The sequence below is a fragment of the Anastrepha obliqua genome, chromosome 1 (genome assembly GCF_027943255.1).
Source record: "Anastrepha obliqua isolate idAnaObli1 chromosome 1, idAnaObli1_1.0, whole genome shotgun sequence".
Classification (NCBI taxonomy): Eukaryota; Metazoa; Arthropoda; class Insecta; order Diptera; family Tephritidae; genus Anastrepha; species Anastrepha obliqua.
In genome coordinates this window covers 112390934-112411726 of record NC_072892.1, presented here as the reverse complement: position 1 = coordinate 112411726, position 20793 = coordinate 112390934, and the positions used below count along the sequence as shown (strand labels likewise).

The window sequence follows — 20793 nt, the reverse complement described above, 5'->3', positions numbered from 1 at the left end:
TACCAGTCTAATTCCAACCCACTCAACTACAAACAATTTACTTCCTAAGGGTAGCTGGCGCCAGAAAAAACGTTTTCTATTATTTGAAGTTTCTCGCCCTCTGCCACGGGCATCGAAATCGTATCAATCGAATGGTCTCTTCAATCTATATTGTACTGCATGCTGCTTATTTATTAATGTAGCTGCAATCGAAAAGAAGAGCCTTCCATTTAGATTGTTTGCTTAATTGTTTGATGTCAAATACTTTTACTATCGGACTTTGATAAGAAAAGCGCGGCAGAAGAAGTAATTCTTGTCTTACATTGCCTTTTATCCATCCGCTTTGGTTAAAGCTTTATTGAATTTGTAACCAAGTGATGGGTAATACAATGGCATCGTGATGCGCCTCTTGGATATAAAGTCGACAGGTAAGAGGATAACGTAACAAAGGCACGTGCTTGCAGTTTTCCTGCGCTTGCGTAAAAGCACAACCGGCTTTGCGAGCTTTTCGTACAAAACAACTGTTCGTGATATCGTAAATGTAAGCGAGCTGTTAACTTTGTTTCGTATAAAAGGCAAAACATTGTTGATAAATGGACAGTTACGGTTTAAAGGCGCGACATTATTGTGGCATAAGCGGGAAATGTGGAAAGTGAAGAAAAGTGCCAAAAGTGAAGTTGTGTAACAAGTAAAACCAGAAATAATTAAAACGCCTAATTTTGAATCAAAGGCGACTAAATTAACTAACGGTAAAAAAAGAAATTCGCACGTTTGAAGCCCATTTCCAACGCCATGTTCGCTAAAATGTCTCTACGCTTTAGCTTCAACATTTTTGATCTATCCCTATTGTTGGTTCTTTTAATTTCCTCGGTGAATTCGCAAGATGACACAGAATCGCGTTTGGCGGCAACCAACGCAAACAATGACTCTACAGCCGGTACTGACAGTAAATGTGGGGATACTCAACGCATGGTCGACGAGTGTTTTAAGGATTTGCCCCCACATCTAATGGAATTTCTGCAAACCACAAAGATTGCCATAAATGAGCGCGACATCGCATCCAAGTGCACGTAAGTGAAAGTGATAATATTTGTGCAACCAAAGTTGAATGAACACACATACATATCCACATGTGCGTGTGCACATATTTGCTTCGTAATATTTGTTTATTTTTGCGCGGCGCCACTTTTGCACGCATCTGTGGTTTTGCGGAAAATGAAGCGTTTAGCGTTCTACAAAAGTGCCTCCTTGTTGGCTCGTGGGTCATGACTAGGGCTGTCAGATATATCTGTTGGAAAATTGAAAGAAATATGAAGTAGTGTAAAATTCCATAAGAGTTAAGTGAAAACAATTAAAATTGAGGTGAAGTGATTTTAATGCTATGAATGTGAAATAAAAAGGCGTGGTACAAAGGACCCACTATTTTTGCATGATGTTGAAGGTATTTTTAATATATTAACAATGACCTGAAAAAAAAGATTTACACCGATTTGCGTTACAATTTCTTGTGATTCTGAATGTAATTCCACTATGCGTTTTTATAGAAACGTTCGTCTCTATTGCAAAAACACTGGAAGAAGTTGATTTTCTCAAGCTCCTTTTGAAGCCAATTTTTCACCACCCAAATCATTCGTCATAGAGAAGACAGTTGGTACACAAGTGAATAAATAAAAATCTCCTTACCAAGCGCTTGAAGTTTCTGGCGAGTTACTATCGATGTTTGTGATCTAATATTTTCCTCATGTAACAGAATTCTATCGATTCCACAATTCCTGACAGTAGAGTCTAAAGTACGAGTATAGGACTAATGTGAGAGGAGCAAGAAATTGGGAATTTATTCGAGTTCCTACAGCAGAACCTTCCTGATCGTCAATTCTGGCTTTAACAGCATTTACACTGGCGCATAGTGAATTGACCATGTCGCTTTCGGAGACATCGAATTCGACGATTTACCACATTTTATCGACATTTACTTTTCAACTTAATCTCCAGAGCGTGACGCATCTCTGCTATGAAAATTACCGGAATGCAATTACTGAACCTAAAATTACGGGTAAAGTTCGTTAGTGAATATTCATAAAATTGCTTTCAATGTATGGAAGTTAGGTTAGGCTAGGCTGTAGCGTTTGTCCACTATGGGACACACTTATGCCCATAGTCCATCGTGATGCCGAATAGGGAATTTGTCCTTATAAGCTACGGTACACATTTGACCGTTCTGACTTAATTCTGGCGCTTAAGTTGAATTTTAAATTTTGCTGTATTAAGAGTCTTATCGTGGAATTTTATTTTTTTCTTTTTTTTCATTGTTAACTTCCTCTTCAGTCTGTTAAACGAGATGGGATTGAGAGTTATTTCTGTGATTAAAGGGTTTATGTGTGATTAAAGTCTTTTATTATGAGATGTGGCGAGCTTTTTTATTTCTTCAACTATTGTGAGAAATTTGAAATCACGATGTATTTGGACATTTGTGATGTAATATGGCGCGTTTATAATCATTCTTAGGGTTTTTGGCTGAAGTCTTTGGAGTATTTCGATGTTGGAGTTAGCTGCAGTGCCCCAGAGTTGTATGCCAAATGTCCATATAGTTTTAAGATAACTTAGTAGAGTAAGAATTTACTTTTGAGAGAAACATGAAAATTTCAGATAATCAACTAATATGATTCCCGTATCTTTTCCCGAATCCTATTTGCCGACAACTCGTGTCCCGAAAATGCAAGTCCCGACAGTTAAAAAATAATAATAAATAGTAAAACGAATTTTATTAATATATGTAAATCGTCGTAATATATAAAAATGGAGTCCATCAAAAAGCAATATTATGTGTCAATAACGTTGGATTTGAGGAAACAGTGCCAGAATTTTTGTGTTCTTCATATTGTAAAACAATGGACCACAAATGATTTTGGACTTCTATCCATTTTTTGTGGTGCCGCTTTTACAGATCGCCCCCAACTAAGTTCAGTTATCATAAATTCTTTTAAAGTTGAATAGAAGTCTGGATGATGCTTTCCCACAAGTAGACAAAAACGATTGTACCATCCTTCAGGATATCAAATTACAATTTTATAAACAAAACTGAAGGTTTGGTATATTGTTACTATGACAACAATATAAAAATATCTAAATAAAAAAAAAAACATTTGTCGGGAAAAATATCTGTCGGGAAACCGGTTGTTGGGAAGAAGGATTTCGTGAAATAGGATTCGGGAAAAAGTGGTAGCCACCCGTTTCCCGAATCCTACTACCAATATAGATTTCGGAGTTTAATTCTAAGTGCTTTGTGTTTGGTAAAGGTGCATGCCAAGATATTTTGTAACATTATTTTGGGGAATGATTACATTATTGAACTTAAGGGTGAGCAAGTGGTTTGTTTGAGTGTAAAGGTAACGTGAGCAGATTCCATCTCATTAGTTTTTATTTTCCAGTCTTTCACCCATTGAGCTATTTTATCAAGTCCTTTCTGGAGCCTGAAGGAAGCCAGCTCGGGGTGGGAGTCTATAGCAAGTAGGGCAGTGCCGTCTGGAAAAGTTCCGACAATAGTTTCCTCAGCGACTGGTGGATGTAGAGTAAGTATAGGATTGAGCCCATTATACTGCCTTGAGGTACACCAGCTAAACTTTCATAGAGCTCAGGTTTTTCTTCGTTTTGTTTAACAAAGAAGTGTCAGTCTTTGAGGTAGGACTTGATAAAAGTATAATAATGAATAGGTAGAGTGATTCTTATTTTGCAGAGTAAGCCATCATGTCAGACACGGTCGAAGACTTGAGATATGTCGAGAAATGCGGTAGTGCAATACTTCTTCTGCTCGAAAGCTTTGTAATTTCTATTTACGAGTCTGTGAACTTGTTCGATGGCACCGCTTGTTTTTCTAAAGCCGAATTGGTGATTTTGAGATTGATTTGGTCCCAGTTAGTGGGATAGCATTATGTATATACGTGAGAAAAGAGATTCCTTTATCTGGCAGTTGTTAAATAGTTTTCTAGTGATGAGATCGCAGAGGAAGAGGAAGGCCTCCTCTGCGTTGGAAAGATCAGGTGAAGAAGGACTTGGCTTCACTTGGTGTGTCCAATTGGCGCCGGTTAGCACGAGAAAGAAACGACTGGCGCGCTTTGGTAATCTCGGCCAAAATCGCGTAAGCGGTTATCGCGCCAATTAAGAAGAAGGGATGAGATCATATCCAGGAGCTTTCTTTGTTTTGAGACTTTTCATTGATGCTTTTACTTCGTTTTTCGAAGAAAATTTTATGGGCGGGTCTATCTTGAGAATGAGTTCCCTGGTGTCTTTAACTTTTTGGGCAGTGCTTAGCGACTTCATGTGGTATAAAGACTTGGGATAAGTAACTAGGCATTTTATGGCAAATATTTTTGTGGTACATTTTAAGTTGTGGTTTTGACCAAAAATATCCATCTATTGACGAGTTAATGGCTTCAAATATTCAACTGAAATATTACCCATTATTTTTTGCATAAAATCGCTGAACACATCAAATATCTACAATGTAAGCATCACTTGGCTTTTTATGCCTATTTACACTTTGACCCATCCAAAAAAAATTCAGGCCTGAAATGTAAAATTGCGGATACAAGCATATTTTTGCTATTTCCTCTACTAGAATTTATTCTAAAACCTTGTTATTTTGGAAAAAATAGTAATAAAAAACATTTGTTATATGGAGAAAATGCATAAGACTGGCTGCAAAGAAAAAAAATTGTCCAGAATTAACGTGATTTTTGAGCTCTTCAAACTGGCACTGCATTATATGAAAATTCAATGGGCTATAAAACTGCATACTGGAAATCTGTCCAAAGATTCCAATCATGTTTTTTATTTTTCTAATTTTGCAAAAAATTTGAAGGTTTGGCTTTAATAATTTTTTTGTGCGAAAATCAACAAATTTTCATTAAAAAAATATTGAAATTAAATGAGAAATTAATCGGTAAAAATTGTCAATATGTCGCTGGGCTATAGTTATAAAACTTACTGCGTATGTTTGTATATACATAAGTATTCTACTGCGTGATTCTTTTGCGTAATATGAACAAATTTCCATTTTTGTTTGGAAGTCTTACCCTTTATCTGTAAAATAGTTAACCTAGTATTTTTCTAAGCATTAAAGTGCATGGAAACCATCTCTAAAAGTCTAACTGCGTACTCATTTTGACTTAAGGTTTTCTAAGAGTCGGACTTATTCTTTGTGATTGTCAATGGCTTTTATCAGCCTCGCAACATGCGGTCACATACAGCTCAACGGCTGCATCGAAGCTATCTTAGCTATTCCAATCAAATAATTGCGTTTCGCAACAAAGATAATCAATAAGAACAATTGATTAAAAAATTGCGGCATCCGTGAGAGTATTTCCAAGAATGCTTGTTTACAAGGTTTAGCTATCCGAAGCAACAACTGTTAAAGATAATTTGGCTATTACGTCAAAGTACGACAGTTACGCTTTCCCATGGCATGCCCCTAGATTTAAATAGATTTAGGTTTTGCACATAGGTTTAGGTGTTTTTGAATGCTACTGATGATGATTAGGATATTAGTGTCAGCCAGATCAATGGATGTGCACTTAAAACAAAATGGCTTAACGAGGATTAGCAGATAAACTATGGCTTGCAAGGGATAGGTAACTCTCAAGTGAATTGTCTGTGTCAAGAGTGAGATTACGAGCTTTCGGGAAACCATTCCTCAAACACATTGAAGAGATTTCACTATTGAAATAAGGTGTTTTTTTTCTTTTTAGACACAACGAAGTGCCTATACGAAGTAGCACTCTTAAAAGCTGAACCCCCCAAACAGCAGAGGATTTTGCTTTAGAACGGTGCGAGACTTTAATTAATTGTCTCCCAGTTCAGGAACACAACCACTCAACACTAATTTTAAAGAGAAAAATTTAATTTTGCTAGTCATATAAATTGTAATATTACCAAATCTTACGCCATGCTTGCTTTTGTTAGGCGTCACAGCTTCGATTTCCCTGATCCTCTTACGCTGAAGCTTTTGTATACAGCATTCTCAGGTTCCCATCGTTAATATGCACGCTTCGTTTGGGCTCCTATTATAGGTCACATGCTGCTAGAATGGAATGAATCCAGAAAGTATTCTTACATTGCCCGTTGTGTAATTTCATCATCATCATCGGTTCCTGTTTCTCCCATTGGAGCATAGGGCCTCAATACAACAACTTCATCTGATTATATTTTTTGCAAAGAAATTGATTTCGTTCTAAGTTTTTCCTGACGTTTCAACTTCCTTCTGAACAGTTCTCCTCTAAGATATGTTTGGACGGTCAACCTTATGGGCACCTTGTAGGTTCCAATCCAGTGCTTGACGACATATTTATTTTGCGTCCTTACGAAGGGTATGCCCAATCCACATCAACTTTCGCAGTTTTATCGTATAGATCGTCGTTACTTATGGTGATGGGCCACCAGATCTTCAATATCCTACGTAAACATCTGTTCACACAGCTTTGAATTTTGTTTGCAATCCAATTATTTGTGAGCCAAGTTTCCAATCCATACGAGAGTACTGATAGTACATTTGTCTTAAAGGTCCCTAATTTGGTATGTACGCTGAGGATGCTCGAAGACCAGATAGCTCGGAGCAGTTTCGTTCGCTTTATTTATTCTGGCGATAACGTTTAGTTTCGCACTGTCTTAAGCGGCGATGATACTACCCATTGATCACCTTTTAAGAGAAACGGGCGGCTGCGAGAGGATCAAATTCTCTTGGCTTTCGTTTTCTCGTGATTTATTTTTAGCCCTGCATTCAATGAGGTTGAGGACAGATCGTCAATTTTGATCTGCATGTCGGTGTGTTTGACGGAGAGAAGGCATATATCATCTGCGTAGGCGAGGTCTTCGATTAATTTACGCCCTTCGAATCCTATCCCTACCTATGAAGCGCGATGTTTATTGATTAACTTAATATAATTGCAGAACAGGAGAATAATCTTATCTTTCTTTGTCTTTCATTTTTGATTTGATTCGCGGTGCTGCTGACTGTCCTGTGCTTCATCAGAGGATTTTCTTTAATATTCCGGCCAGCCGACCTATCCGTAGTTCGAAGTTCTTCTATGTTGGTGTTTTAAAATCTCTTTATGCTCGAAATACTCCTATTAATAGATCCTTAATAACATCCCTAACTTTGTTGAGATAGATTTTTCGATTTCAAAAGATCGTCTATTGAAATTTTTGAATATTTATTATAAATATTGTAGTTAATTTGTACTCCCTTTCTTAATGCCGATTAACCTTAAATAGTCCACTTAGCCTATAAGAATCTATTATATTCATTGGCTTAATAAATAATTAAATAGAAAAACAAAAACGGGTTCCATCGACAGTAAATATTGTACCAAATAATTTTATATTGTTCCAGTTAAAGTTGGAACTCGACAAAGCCTAGTTGACAGTACCTCTATTCTAGTTTTTTCGCTCCACTAAATGGGACACTAAATGTTTTAGATACCAATATAACATCCACCTCATTGGATATAACTGCTAACTTAGCATTTTTCACCTCTTATGCTCTTTATTTTCTTATTCAACATTTCTTAGACATTTTAGCTATACAACCACATTAAAAATAATCAAAAATAATTAAAAACATGTTTATTTAGTATAAATGCTTCTTACATATCAACATCACAGATAAAAACTCACTTATTTCTTAAAAATTGTTGAGTTGAGTTTGATGGACTTGTTTGTATGGCGACGGGAATTTTCCACGTAGCACAAACAAAGCAACTATACGCCCACACCTTTTTCTTATTATCGACAAATTACATGACTCGTGAAAAATAAATCAAAATACGCTTTCTTAATATTCCGAAAACGCCAGGCTGTCTAGCTTTGTTCCGTTCAATATTGAAAAGCAGCAGAACCACAATACCCGCAGTTACTTTACCAAAGAAAATTCAAGTAAAAAAGCATGTTAAAAGAATAATAGTCGCTTTTAATTCGCCACCTCCTTGCCTTCATAAGGGCGGCTCTGCTTGCTTGGCAAACCATTTTACGTGGAAGCAAAAAACAAAATGAAGTGAGCAGAAGCCACCTTTTATGAATTTCGTTTGTGACTAGGTACTTAGCTCGACTTTTTTAGGTCAGTGCCATGGTGGGATTATACATGTGAAATAATAACAGTAATGGAAGAAATTTGGCACTGCCTTATTGGAACTGTGTGCGTATTCGATTTTCGTGAAGAGGCAAAGGACGGAAATGTAAAAAAATTTCCCTTTCTGACTCTTAAAGAGGCAATTATTTGAGTTTGTTATATCCACGAATGTTGTTAAAAACTACCTTGGGCGATATTCCGTACAATGGAAAATAATTAAGCCATTTAAATTAACTAATTTTTGGCAAATGCAACTATTTTAGTTCACTTCATGGCTGTAGAATAAACATTTTTCAGAGATAGTGACAGTATTTTTTCGCCTTTAAACACTTTAAATATTTCTTCCAATAAATAGAAAATTAAAAATGCTGCTCGCATACTCTAGAAGACTGGGTAAGTAGTACACCACTGGTACATGAAACAAACCTACGTCTCCATTACTTCACGTTTTGCAGCAAATTGTACAGCTTCACTTAGGCAACTCAAATTTTTTATTCACAGGTATATGACATTTCACAGGTTTCATCTATTTTTCTACAAAAATTCACAGAAAGGTAGATGCCTCCAAAGAAGCAACTCATGAATCATACAAATAATAACTCGCAGTTTCTGTAGGAAGGAAGTTGAAACCGTCAATCATGTGTTAGCATCGTGCACAGCACTGATGCATAAGCGGGTCAAACACTTGGGTGCACAAATTTTATAAGAGGGGGATTTAAAGGTTAACAAAATATGGTAGGACAAATATAAAAAGTAGTTGTGAAAGTTGGAGAAATACTCTGAATTCATGAAGGGGGCACTCTAGATCCTTCAGGTCGCAGTGCTAACTCTCATCAAAATAACTAAAATAATAAAGGCACTTTTATTACTATTAGGCTGCTGCGTCCAAAGGAGAAATACTGTACAAAGCTTACTGGACTACTTTATATTTTAAAGACTTTTCAACATTTTTGTACATTCGCAAAGAATGCCTTCTAAAATTTCAGTGTCATTTCCTAGAATAAATAAATGATGGGCTAATTTTTTTTAAGTGATATCTTAGGCTACAAGTGGCCTGTAAAGTAATTAGTGAAAAGTCTTAAGTTTACTCAGCTGAGCGAAAGTAGCTTATCAGAAATTTCTCTGTCTGGTGTTAGAAGCTTTTTGCTTGTCGCTGACCGATAGAATTTCGCCAGTGTTCAACCAATTACTTCTTCTCCCATTTTCTAAAAAAATCGTTTGTGTAGCCTTTTGTAAGTCCACAGAAGGACGCTGGATAATCAGCAATTTCATTTCCCTCATACCCCTCATGTTCAGGAACCCAACCTAATAATACTGTGTTGAAGTTCAGTAACGAGTTAAGAAGGCTTAGGCAGGCATTTTGAGGTGATTATTGCTGATAGAAAGGCAATCAAAGCCGCCTGATTATCTGAACGTAGCTTATGTAACTTAAATGTGAGTTCCCTTTATTTTCCTACGCAGACATTTCCTCACACACATCTCGATGGCTTAAGAAGATTTGTTGGTTAAAAACGCAATGAATAATAAGGGCTTAAAGGCATGTCAAATACATACAAGGCAGCTGAATTTCAGAAAATGAATGGAGAAAGCTGCCTTATTACTTCACCATTATTATTTCGCCGGGGGCCAGTGCAGGGTACGTATAACAAGCAGTAGCAGCTATTTTGCTTTAGTAATGTGTTTTGTTTATGCTTTTAGCGCCTAGAACAAGACAATCTATAAACAAAAATTGGCAATGTTGAGACCAAATAAGTACGAAAAAGTCAAATCAGCTCCTCTACGCTACAACCTGTTGAATGTGTCTTAGGTTGGCGCTTCTAACTATAAATGAGAATAATGCACGACTTTTTTTATGAATAGTCCATAAAAACAATATGACTTTTTAATATTTGTTATTTTTCAAATAATATAATTTTGTTTGCACTCAGTTTCTCTAAAACTTTCCAAAGAAAATACAAACCGCAAAAAAAATAAAATTTTATTGAGGAAGATTATCTTTTTCAGCCAATCGCTTTCGAATTTTTGTTTAGCCAGTAGTTGGGTTAGGGTAGACCATTCGTTAACGTATCGGGATTAAGAGTTATAAAGCTAAATCATACCAAAAATAATTTTTGTCCGATTCCTGATATTTATACAGCGGTGATTTTAAAATTCCTCTGGGAAATATCGACCGAGCACTCAACATATTAGCAGTTTAGCTTGTCAGTCTAGCTAGAAGTCAGTCTAAGGAGCACCCATTCTTACAGCTTCTATTAAAATCTTTCAAAGTTCAGCCAAAGCCGCTATTGTTAGGGAAGTATCCTCTCTACTGAGAGTAAGCAGATATTTCATGCGTTGGGCACTTATTGTCGGAAAAGTTAGGCGAGCCATTTGAGAGGTAGGTCAAATATACTATCTATACTCTGCAATCCTAGGAAACTTTTCATTGATTAGCACCGAGTAGGCGTGCGGCCTCGGTAGTCTAGCGTAACTGCACTAGCCTGGGCTCGAAACAACAAAAAAAAAAATCTCATTCCTCAAGCCCAAAAACTTATCCTTTTCATCATTTACATCCTAACTCCCGCACAATAGTCAGCGCATTATTTGCATTGTGGCTGCTAAAACCAGCAAAAACAAAGAAAAACACACAGTTACAATTGCATCAAGTGGCGCCAGCAAGAGGAAGCGGGCAGGCGTGGTAATAGCGTAGACACACCACTTTAGCGAAGTCCTCAACCATCTGTGCGACCCTTCTGCCAGAAAAATGTTACACACAGATGACGCTCCACGCAGTAAGAAGGCGTTGTTCCTAAGCAACGACGGGGAGGGGGCATTCCCACTACTTAGGACTGGTAGCGGCAGGCTAATCACCTACCTTGTCAGAAATCAAATAGATTAACGAAACCAACGCAAGACAAGTCTTGTCGAGGCTCTAAGCTCTCGAGAGGAGTGAACAAAGAAAAAAAGGCTTGTAGCAGAATACCTGGTATATTTCTGATGCCACCAACAGGTACAGTGTTTAGTGATTGAGTGTAGAATGCTGCAGTAGTTATTAGGTAAGTTAGGTAGTGCTGGCTGATCTGTAAAAAGGTCTCTCTTAGACCACTAGGGTCCATTATGTTACCAGTGCTATATGTTTGGAGTCGAATTATTATTTTATGTAATTCTTTATGCACGTCTTTGCTAGGTTTAGCAAGTCGTTCAGCCTTCTGTCAGCAATATCCTTGAATGATGGAACCCATGCTGCTCCTGGGCACATTTGTTGACAAAGAGCAGGACAGTGGGATAGTAGGTACTCTAAATTACCCCTAGTATTCGCTTCGTTTCAAGTGTTACACGCATCGCTCTGGACTGGTGATATGGAGTGAGACAGTGGGACGTCAGTACTCCAACTAATATTTTGCAGTAGTTTCTAAAGAGGGATGAAATAAAGGTTGTAGTTTTCGAATGCCAAATCCTTAGCACAATTTTGGCAGTTTAAACGAGGTTGAGTGTTGTCATATCGGCTGCATTTACAAAGCTAGATCTTCATTTAGTTTCGTTTTCAGAACGGGTGTGATGGGTATATTTTTGCCGTGCTCATGTCGGCAAGCAAATACCTGCCATAGGGAGGTCATCGGCTCTTTCATTTCCATCTATTCCTTTGTGTCTTGGTATCCAGTAAATAGTAACCTGCCCGTTTCTGTAAAGTTCATCCATTTTGGGTTTGCATTAATGAACACATTTCGAGTTAGTCCAAGGAGTCATAATTATGACACTTTCATAGCCGCTTGGCTATCGATGAAAATCTTTACCGAGTACTAAAAGGGATTAATTCCAGAGCCAATTCAGTTGCTTTTGGTGCCGCATAGATTTTAGCTTGAAATATATTACATTCTATATATTCGAATTGCGGAGATCAAATTGCGGGGAAAAGACAGCCGCTCCCACTTTTTCCGCCATTTTTGGCCCATCTGTAAAGAAATTGTATGAATGGTAAGTAGATTCTAGACACTTCATGTATCCATTTTGCTCCATAATGGCGCTAGGATCATTGCCAAATTTAACTTGTGCAATCACGTAATCTGACCGTTTGTTTAAATCCAGAGGGTTGCTGTGACCAGAAAGCCTCTGTGAGAATTGTCCTGACATCATCAGTCTGAGAGCACATCTTTTGGCTGAGTATTTTACTACTAGTTTTATTGGATGCCAGTTGAGAACTCTTTCTATCGCCCCTGTTGGAGTTGTGCTGATATCTGTGGTTACACATATCCCTGTAATTCTTTGCACGCTTTCCAATCTTTTGACGCACCAAGTCATTCTATCGAACGCCGCCCTACATACTTGTCATTGATGAGTCGAACGCAGGATAGAAGAATTGCAATACTGGATGTCAATTCTCGTTCTCATATATGTACACTTCTCACTCTGTCTTTTCACAAACCATTATTTTGCGATTCTTGTTTGTGTCATGATAAAAGTGTTCCGTTTCTACTGTAGCCATGAAACTTTTGCTAGTGCGATATTCAAATTTCAAATGACATTTGTCTTGAATCTAGAGTAAATTAAAGAAAATTTGTCGCAAATAATTATTTTGCTTCGTGATGAAGAAAGGTAAGATAACGATTTTTAGTAAATGTAGTTCTATTTTGAAAATAATTTATTATTTATACGAATTGGTTGATAGTGCCGAGACGCTCACTTCGCAATGGACAAAACCCATCAACGATGAGGTATAATTAGAGGACTTTGAGGAACCTCTAGTGCATGTTAGTTCCCCTACAAGTATTTCAAGTCATGATATTTTGAACATTGAAAAAAAAACAACTTTTGCAAATAGTGGAAGCGGCAATTAACATTCAGTTTTAAAATTTATTTATATTCATTTATTTTTTGCATTCGTTTTTAACAACAACGTTTGTACATAAATTATATTTGTTTAAAACTATTGTTTAAAGGTACAAAAATATTTAAATTTTTTAAAAGTTTAAAAATTATTTTCGCTTCAAATAAAAAAACTTTAAAGAAGCTCCTTCTCTTTGGTAAGAAACATTGACCATAGATATTAATTATACTATTTTACAATATTTACCACTCTTTTCGTGTACAATGGTTTTTTCGTTAATGGTTTAAGTTAATACATTAGTTGACACCCCCTTAATGAACTGCAAACAACATGCGCACGTACCATATCATATGATACCGTTATTCCCTCATTGCTCTCAATTTACTTAGTTTACGTAACTTAAGAGTCCAAAATCAATAGTTGGCTAAGTTTCCGAAGGTGGTATTAATCATTCCCAATCCCATTTCGCATGTTGTTCTTAAGTTTGCTAAGTTACGTCTAAGTCTAGAAGAATTACACTATTACTGTAATGGACGTGAAAGCAGGGCCCCAAATTTATATTTGTGTTTTGAAGTTCTGGAATTTCTTTTACTTCATTACCATCACTGGTTAAATATCTAATAACTTTAGTATACAAATTTAAATTTTTATCGGCTCCGTTAGGTTTTTGTAGCGAATTGCCATTTCCATTCGAATTACGATAACCTTTATTTGCTTTAATAATAATGATATTCCATACATGTAATTCATACAGTAAGTCAAGATAACACAAATCCTGAATATTGCTTTTTTCCTTGTATGGTAATTGCTTTTCGTAAGCCATTTATAGGCTTAAATTCATTTCCCATTAATTAGATAAAATCTCTAATTAAATTAGACATAATTTCAGGTTTATATTTTCCGCATTATTGGGCGCTATGGAAACCTTGTGAATGCTTAAAAATAATTAGCACGCAGCAGGAATTATTTCTCATAGTAATATAAAGTTGACTTCTCTAAATAACCAAAAAACAAACTGCGTATGTAAAAGAAAGAAATGTAATTATATTTTTTTTTTTGCAAGCTGAAACGGCAGGAAGGAAATTTTGTCAAAACAAAAAAGAAAAATAAAATCCTCTTTGTGAAACTCTCTCATGATTACACTCTTCGTCAAAAATCAACTTTTTCTGTTAACCAGGAAATATTTCATTCATTTTTGTGTAGTAATGCGCAGTATTTCAAGGCCATTAAAGCTTTAAGGGTTGATACTTTTAAACGACTATTTTAAAAGCTTGTTCTCATTATAAGTTAATAGTATGAATATCAAATGGAAGATGATATGTCCAGTTTGTCAAGCCAGATTCTGGCAAACATCCTAATAAAATAAAATAAAATAATATGAAATTTCTGCCTTTCCTTACTTTTCGCTATTTACTTTCGGCCATTGACTTTATTTCTACAGCTATACTTTCCGTTCTTCTTATTTCTACTTACCTACCTATTTGCTTACCTATACTCTCTCTAACTCTCAACCAATTGTTCTTTTTTTTCTGCTATTCCTTTAATCTTAGTTTCAAGCAGTAATATGATTTAATAATAATATTTATTTAATTTCACGCTTCCCTGAATAAAGTTTTTAAAAAATTAATAATATCATCCCAAACCAGTGAAGATTTGTCACAGTTATTATATTAAGCAAATTGTGCGCACTTTTCTATGCCTGATTAAATATAGATTTTGTATAGCATCCACAAATTCATAATAAAGAATGTAAGCGATCACAGTAAAATAATTCACTAATTTTAATATAAATTAACTTTTAACTCTCCTTTAGTGAACTCTAAAGTTAACTATTCCTTTCTACATTTAACAAACATGTAAAATATTGTAGATAATATTATGGTAATTGTCTCTGCTTACATAGACAAGACATTTGGTTACTTCCAATTCATCGTTTGCCTTTGATTTTACAATGTAAAGGGTGTTTTTTTTAGAGGTTAGGTTTTCAAGTTGGCACTACTTGATTTATGCTCAGTTTGGTTTGCCATTTCATAATGAATAGACTTACACCTGAACAACGTTTGCAAATCGTGCAAATTTATTACGAAAGTAATGGTTCGGTTCGCGCGACGCATCGAAGAAAATTTTGTTCAGCGATGAAGCTCACTTTTGGTTGAATGGATATGTGAATAAGCAAAATTGTCGCATTTGGAGTGACCATAATCCACAAGCCATTGCTGAGACGCCGTTACATCCTCAAAAAGTCACTGTTTGGTGTGCTCTATGGGCAGAGGGAATCATTGGTCCATATTTCTTTAAAAATGAAGCCGGCCATAATGTTACAGTCAATGGAGAGCGCTATAGAGCAATGATTAATGACTTTTTCGTGCCTGAATTGGACGATGTTGATGTGGACGACCTTTGGTTGCAACAAGACGGCGCTACATGCCATACAGCCAACGCAACAATCGATTTATTGAAGGAAACTTTTGGTGAGCGCATTATCTTGCGCTGTGGACCTGTGGCGTGGCCTCCAAGATCGTGCGTTATAACACCGCTGGACTATTTCTTGTGGGGCTATGTGAAGTCGCTTGTCTACGCAGATAAGCCCGAGACGATTGACGTCTTGGAAGAGAATATTCGGCGCGTTATTGCTGACATACGGCCCCAATTGCTGAAAAAAGTGGTCGAAAATTGGGCCTCTCGGCTGGAATTTATTCGAGCCAGCCGCGGCGGCCAATTGCCCGAAATCATTTTTAAAACATAATGGCAAACCCTTATCTTTATAATAAAGCTAAATTCTTGGCCATAACATTAAATTATATACGTTTTATTTCATCTTGAAAACCTAACCTCTAAAAAAAACACCCTTTACAATCAGTTGCAACAACTCGTATTTAGAACCACGCGTAATATGACCCAAATATGGTTAATTCCTCTGCAAACTTTCGTGACTCCTAACTGAGAAGTTTGTCAAGTTATAGAGAATATAGCTAATTCATTATCCACATAGCTGATGCAAAATGCGCCACTTTAGTCAATTGAAAGTAGGTCAAAACAGAGAAAGTACTGTGAATAATTATCCTCCACCCGAGCGAAGTGGGTGGCCGATGATCCTTACAGTAGTCATATCTATATTAATTAGCCCCATGGGTTCTACCCTATGATCATCCAACCAGAAATCGTAGCTCATTTCTCTTCAGTTTGATAAGAACTTTGTTACTAACATTTTCTGCCCACGATATTTTCATTATCCGCTAATATCACCACATCTCAAATGCCTCTAATTTATTCATACTCGTAACCTTAAGTGTTCATGCCTCCACAATGTACAACAAAATAAAGCAAATGCAATATTTAAGGTACCGAAGACGTAATTTCATGTTCACGGTTTTATTGGAAAGGACTTTCTTGTAATTGAAAGCTTCTTTTGCTGCTTCAACAGCATCCGACAGCATATTTGTCTGTCATTTATGCATGTTTCGCTAAGCCTTTGGATCGGATTGTCACTGTCCACGGGGTATACTTTTTTCTATAGAAGGGCTTTTTTACTAAATAACAATCAAAACAAAAAAAAAAAAAAATTTGTCTGATGGAAATCTTTATTTTGACCTGTATGCACCCCATTACTTGCCAGTTTGTATATTGCGGCTGTTTAGTTCGGAAGTATCAAATGATTTATGTACAACGCCATTTACAAAAATTATAAATCCTTCATTAGGGTGATTAATTATATGCCACCTTGTCCATTATGTTGTGAAGATACATTCTTCAATAGCTAGAAATTTGACAAAATGAAAATATCAAATAGTATTCAGTGAGAGAAAAAAAATAATAATAAAAAAAAAATAAAAAAAAAAATAAATATAAAAAAAAGTGAGAGAATAAATGCGGGCTCAGTGGCTTTTTAGGTAAGCTAACCTGTCGCACTTAGAGCGACACTAATACACAAATGAATTTTAACCCTTTGCACTCGAGCACTAGGCCGGTTTCAAATGTGAACTCGAGCACCGTTGCTGCAGCGCCCGAGTGATTTGAAGTCTTAAATCGATAGACGATTTTAGCCAAAAATGCTCTTGATTTCAGCAATATGGTGCTATAGCGTGTTCTACTTAACATCGAGTGCTATATATAAAGATGTCGCGTTTTTGAAATAAAAGTATTAGAAATCCTGAAAATAGCGTTAGATATTTTTTTAGGAAAATTATTAGCTGAATACTGACTGAATTGGAGAGTGTTCGTATCTGTTGAAAAAAAGTCAAAGTTTTAAATTGACCGTTTGCTCATAGCACGATTCAAGTTCAAGTTCTCTCTTTCTTTGGGCTCTTCGATCTACGCTGCGTATACGCAATCTACTACTTGTTGCAGTTGTAATAAAAGTTTGTGATTATTAAAAAAATAAAAGAACTGTTCGCAAGATTTTGATTAATTTAAAAATGAAAAGTAAGAAAAATCGTTTTACTTTAAAAATTTCTGATGTACGTGCACATTTTTACAGGACTAAATAAATTATTTTTAAGGGGCTCGCCCTCTTTTACTTCAAAAATGTAAGACGATGGAAAGTCGGTGAGCTCAGATTCGTATTCAGACCTCCTGAATCTCTGTGCTGTGCTATAGGAGGACTCGTGAGACTTAAGGAGGAACTCGCGGTATAAGGTCTCAAGTGCTTGAGAAGTTTTGATCTTCATTACATGCTACTTGTATGAAAAAATTTCACCAGATAATTTTTCTTTAATAATGTTAAGAAACTCGCTTACGATTAAATATTTTTCTAATGGATGCGCGTTTTGTGCTAGTTTATAAATAATTTTAGACATTTTAAAAGGCACTCTTTAGTATTTTTAGCAGTGCTTAATAAAAGACAGCACAATCATTTTACGACCAAAACAGAGTCGGAGTAGGTGGCAAATAAAAAAAAAAACTATTGGTTACACGTTTATATGCTTGTACGTTTATATGTTTGTACATCTAGTAGATCATTCGCCGAAATGTTGACAAAATCAGAGAAATGTGGGAGTCATAGCTGCATGTCTGCACTTATTCTATTGCTTAGCAAGTGGAGATTAGCCACAAGCAAAATTTTATTTTAGTCCAATTACCCTAACGATGTTAATTTTTTCATAAAATTCCATGGAAAAAAGAGAAAGTTCACAACTTTTTACTTTCACTTAATAAATAGCCAAAAAATTGAATAATTTGTTTTGAATTTTTTAAGAACTCCATTTGCCGAATAAAAGGAATTCAGAGGCAACGACTGTAGTAGTGTTTTTGCTTTATCGCAAGTCTCTGGTGTATTATTTATGTATTTATGTAAATATCGTTGTATGCAAGTAAATGTGTAAGCGTTCTGTAAATTGTGTAATGAAATTTTAATATTTAAGCGGCGGATTTCTTACGACTGAACGCGCAAATAAAAAGTTCTTACATTCAACTGTGTTTTTTTCCGCATTTAGTAGTCAATGAACTGTACAGCTAAAATGTTTGTTTATAGAAGTACATGCATAAGCGTACCTATATGTGCTGCAGAAAATTGTGGTAAAATTTAAAGGTTCGGTTAAGTTAAAGAGTGATTCTCTATAATGAATGGTGCCATTGCTGGGGAGACAAAAAAAGTCGGCTGACATGGCAAGGTAAAGCTCACCGCTGACTGCAGTCAAGCAATGGTGTGCGTAAAGATCAAACTAATGATTTACTTCTATTAAAACCATGTTTTTTATTTTAGTACAAAATAAGTTGTAAATTTAAAATTTAAATATATTGTTTTTTGCCCTATTTGGTATTGCCTGTGCTCGAAACCCCGTGTACGAAACACCAAATGCCCCTCGGCAGGCAAAGGCAAACCTTCGAGTGCATTTTTGATGAAACAGGTCCTCATAAAAAACCACCTGCTATTAGGAGGCGTCATAAAACTATATAGAGGTTACTTCACTTGTGGAGGAGGAACTCGACTTGCACTTCACAATTAAGAGGAGGAACTCGACCATACTCCTAACGAGCATATACTCGCCGATTACATAGAACATATATAAATGTATATGCATATACAGGGCATCTATCGTTACGGATTTGAACTAGGTATTATTTGAAGAATGGTAACACTTAGCTGTCATCTGATTTGACAGAAAATTAGTTTTATTCTTCCGCTGAACGAAAATGGTTGTGTATACGCTCAAAGAACGCTGGGAAATATTGCGACATTGCTTTGGAAATCATGGTAATGTTGCAGAATGTGTACGAAAATTACGTACGGCAATTGGATGAAGAAAAACACCAAACGAAGCGTAAGTGCGTTACTTTGCGAAAAAAGTAAGAGAAACTGGGTTGCTTATTGACAAACCAACGCGTGACCGACCAAAAACCGTGCGTACACCCGAAAATATTGCTGCTGTGGCCGAGAGTGTTCGTGAATCACCAGGAACATCAGTTCACCGTCTTTCTTAACAAATGGACATTTCGGAGACATCATTGAGATGAATTTTGCGTAAAGACCTTGGTATGATGCCGTACAAAGTCCAAATTGGTCCAGTTGTGTTCCATCATTAACCGGAAGGATTCTACTTCAAAATAAAAAAAACAGTTTGGAAAAATATTGAGTAGTTTCTTTTTTATAGCTTTTTTAATTTCGTAAAGTTATATGGCGGACCCTTTATATAAAAGGCCCATAATTATGGGTACGGGTTGCCCACACATCACTTATGGGTTCGATATTTTTCGTACTTACTTGACATTACATATTCTTTGTCTTTTAAATGCTAGCGAGTAAGAAAATAAAATAGCGATGCATGAAACGACAATTGAAAACGAATTTGGAAGTCCGTCAGGCTTAATAATAGATAAAGTCAAAACGGGACTCGGAGCAACATCCGATATGTCAAAGACCTGCCTAGCAGTGTATACAAAATTTTGAATTATGAAGATGAGGAGATAGAGTTTTTCGATTTACCAATTCGGTCATAATTATATTGTGGATATTAAATAGCCATACTTATAAAAATTCAGGGCAAGCGGATTTTCAGTGGAAGCTCTGGAGACTGCCCACAAAGAAGTGACACACAGGAGAGCACTTACATCATTCGCGAAAAGCTAGGCAGGAGTATTCTATTAAATATTTAGTATCTTATTTAATAATATAGTATCATAACATTCTACAGGTAGTTTTCATAGAAGTGAAATTTGAAATAAAAATTAATTTCATAATGAACACGAATTAAAGAAGTATTCACGAGATTGTGCAGAAGTGTGAACTTTAACAGATTACGCAGAAAGATCATCATAACTTGATTGGTTATGTGCTATTATATTAGCTCTGTCTATTAATATTTTTTTATTTAAAAAAAAATATAAACATGACTCACTAGAATGCTTCGGGAAGATAAACTTTTAGTTTTCATCTCAACCGTCATTTTAGCGAAAATATGAAGGCTAAAAAAAAAAAAAATTAACAAAACAAATCTGCTTTTCCGATGCAGCGTACTCTCATCCACTAAGGAGCACATTTTTAACAAAGTTCTCCTATTTTTCTATTTTTGCCTGCTTTTAATATTAGACAAAATAACATTTAATGAGCGTTAAAAGTAAATGGCGTAAAGGTGCTGACCGATGAAAATACGCTCTTAATAGTTACTCTTTGGTGATGTACGAATGTAAGGAATTTCAAATATGCAATAGTTCTATTTATTATTTAACATAATATAGCTGGCGAAAAATCAGTTTAATCTAAAAAGATGACCTTTCGGTAAAAATGCTCATCTTAACCTAACCATTCTTCACTCTGTAGGGCCAACTTTGTTCAAGCGAAAAGCTATCCGTTTTGCAAATGACTGAATAAACACTAAACTTCTCATACATCAACGATGCCATTTAAGCTGCAAAAGATGAATTGCTGAAATGCCAAATACTCAAAATAAAATCG

General features: G+C 35.9%; 1 protein-coding gene across 1 annotated transcript in view; it reads left to right on the top strand.

Moving 5' to 3' along the window:
• The first annotated feature begins 602 nt into the window (after positions 1 to 602).
• Positions 603 to 20793, top strand: part of LOC129250256 (uncharacterized) — a 40186-nt gene continuing 19995 nt past the window's right edge. Inside the window, exon 1 of the mRNA XM_054889895.1 lies at positions 603 to 1049. Coding sequence (XP_054745870.1) covers positions 772 to 1049 — 278 coding nt within the window. The 5' untranslated portion in view covers positions 603 to 771. The remainder of the gene's footprint in view (positions 1050 to 20793) is intronic.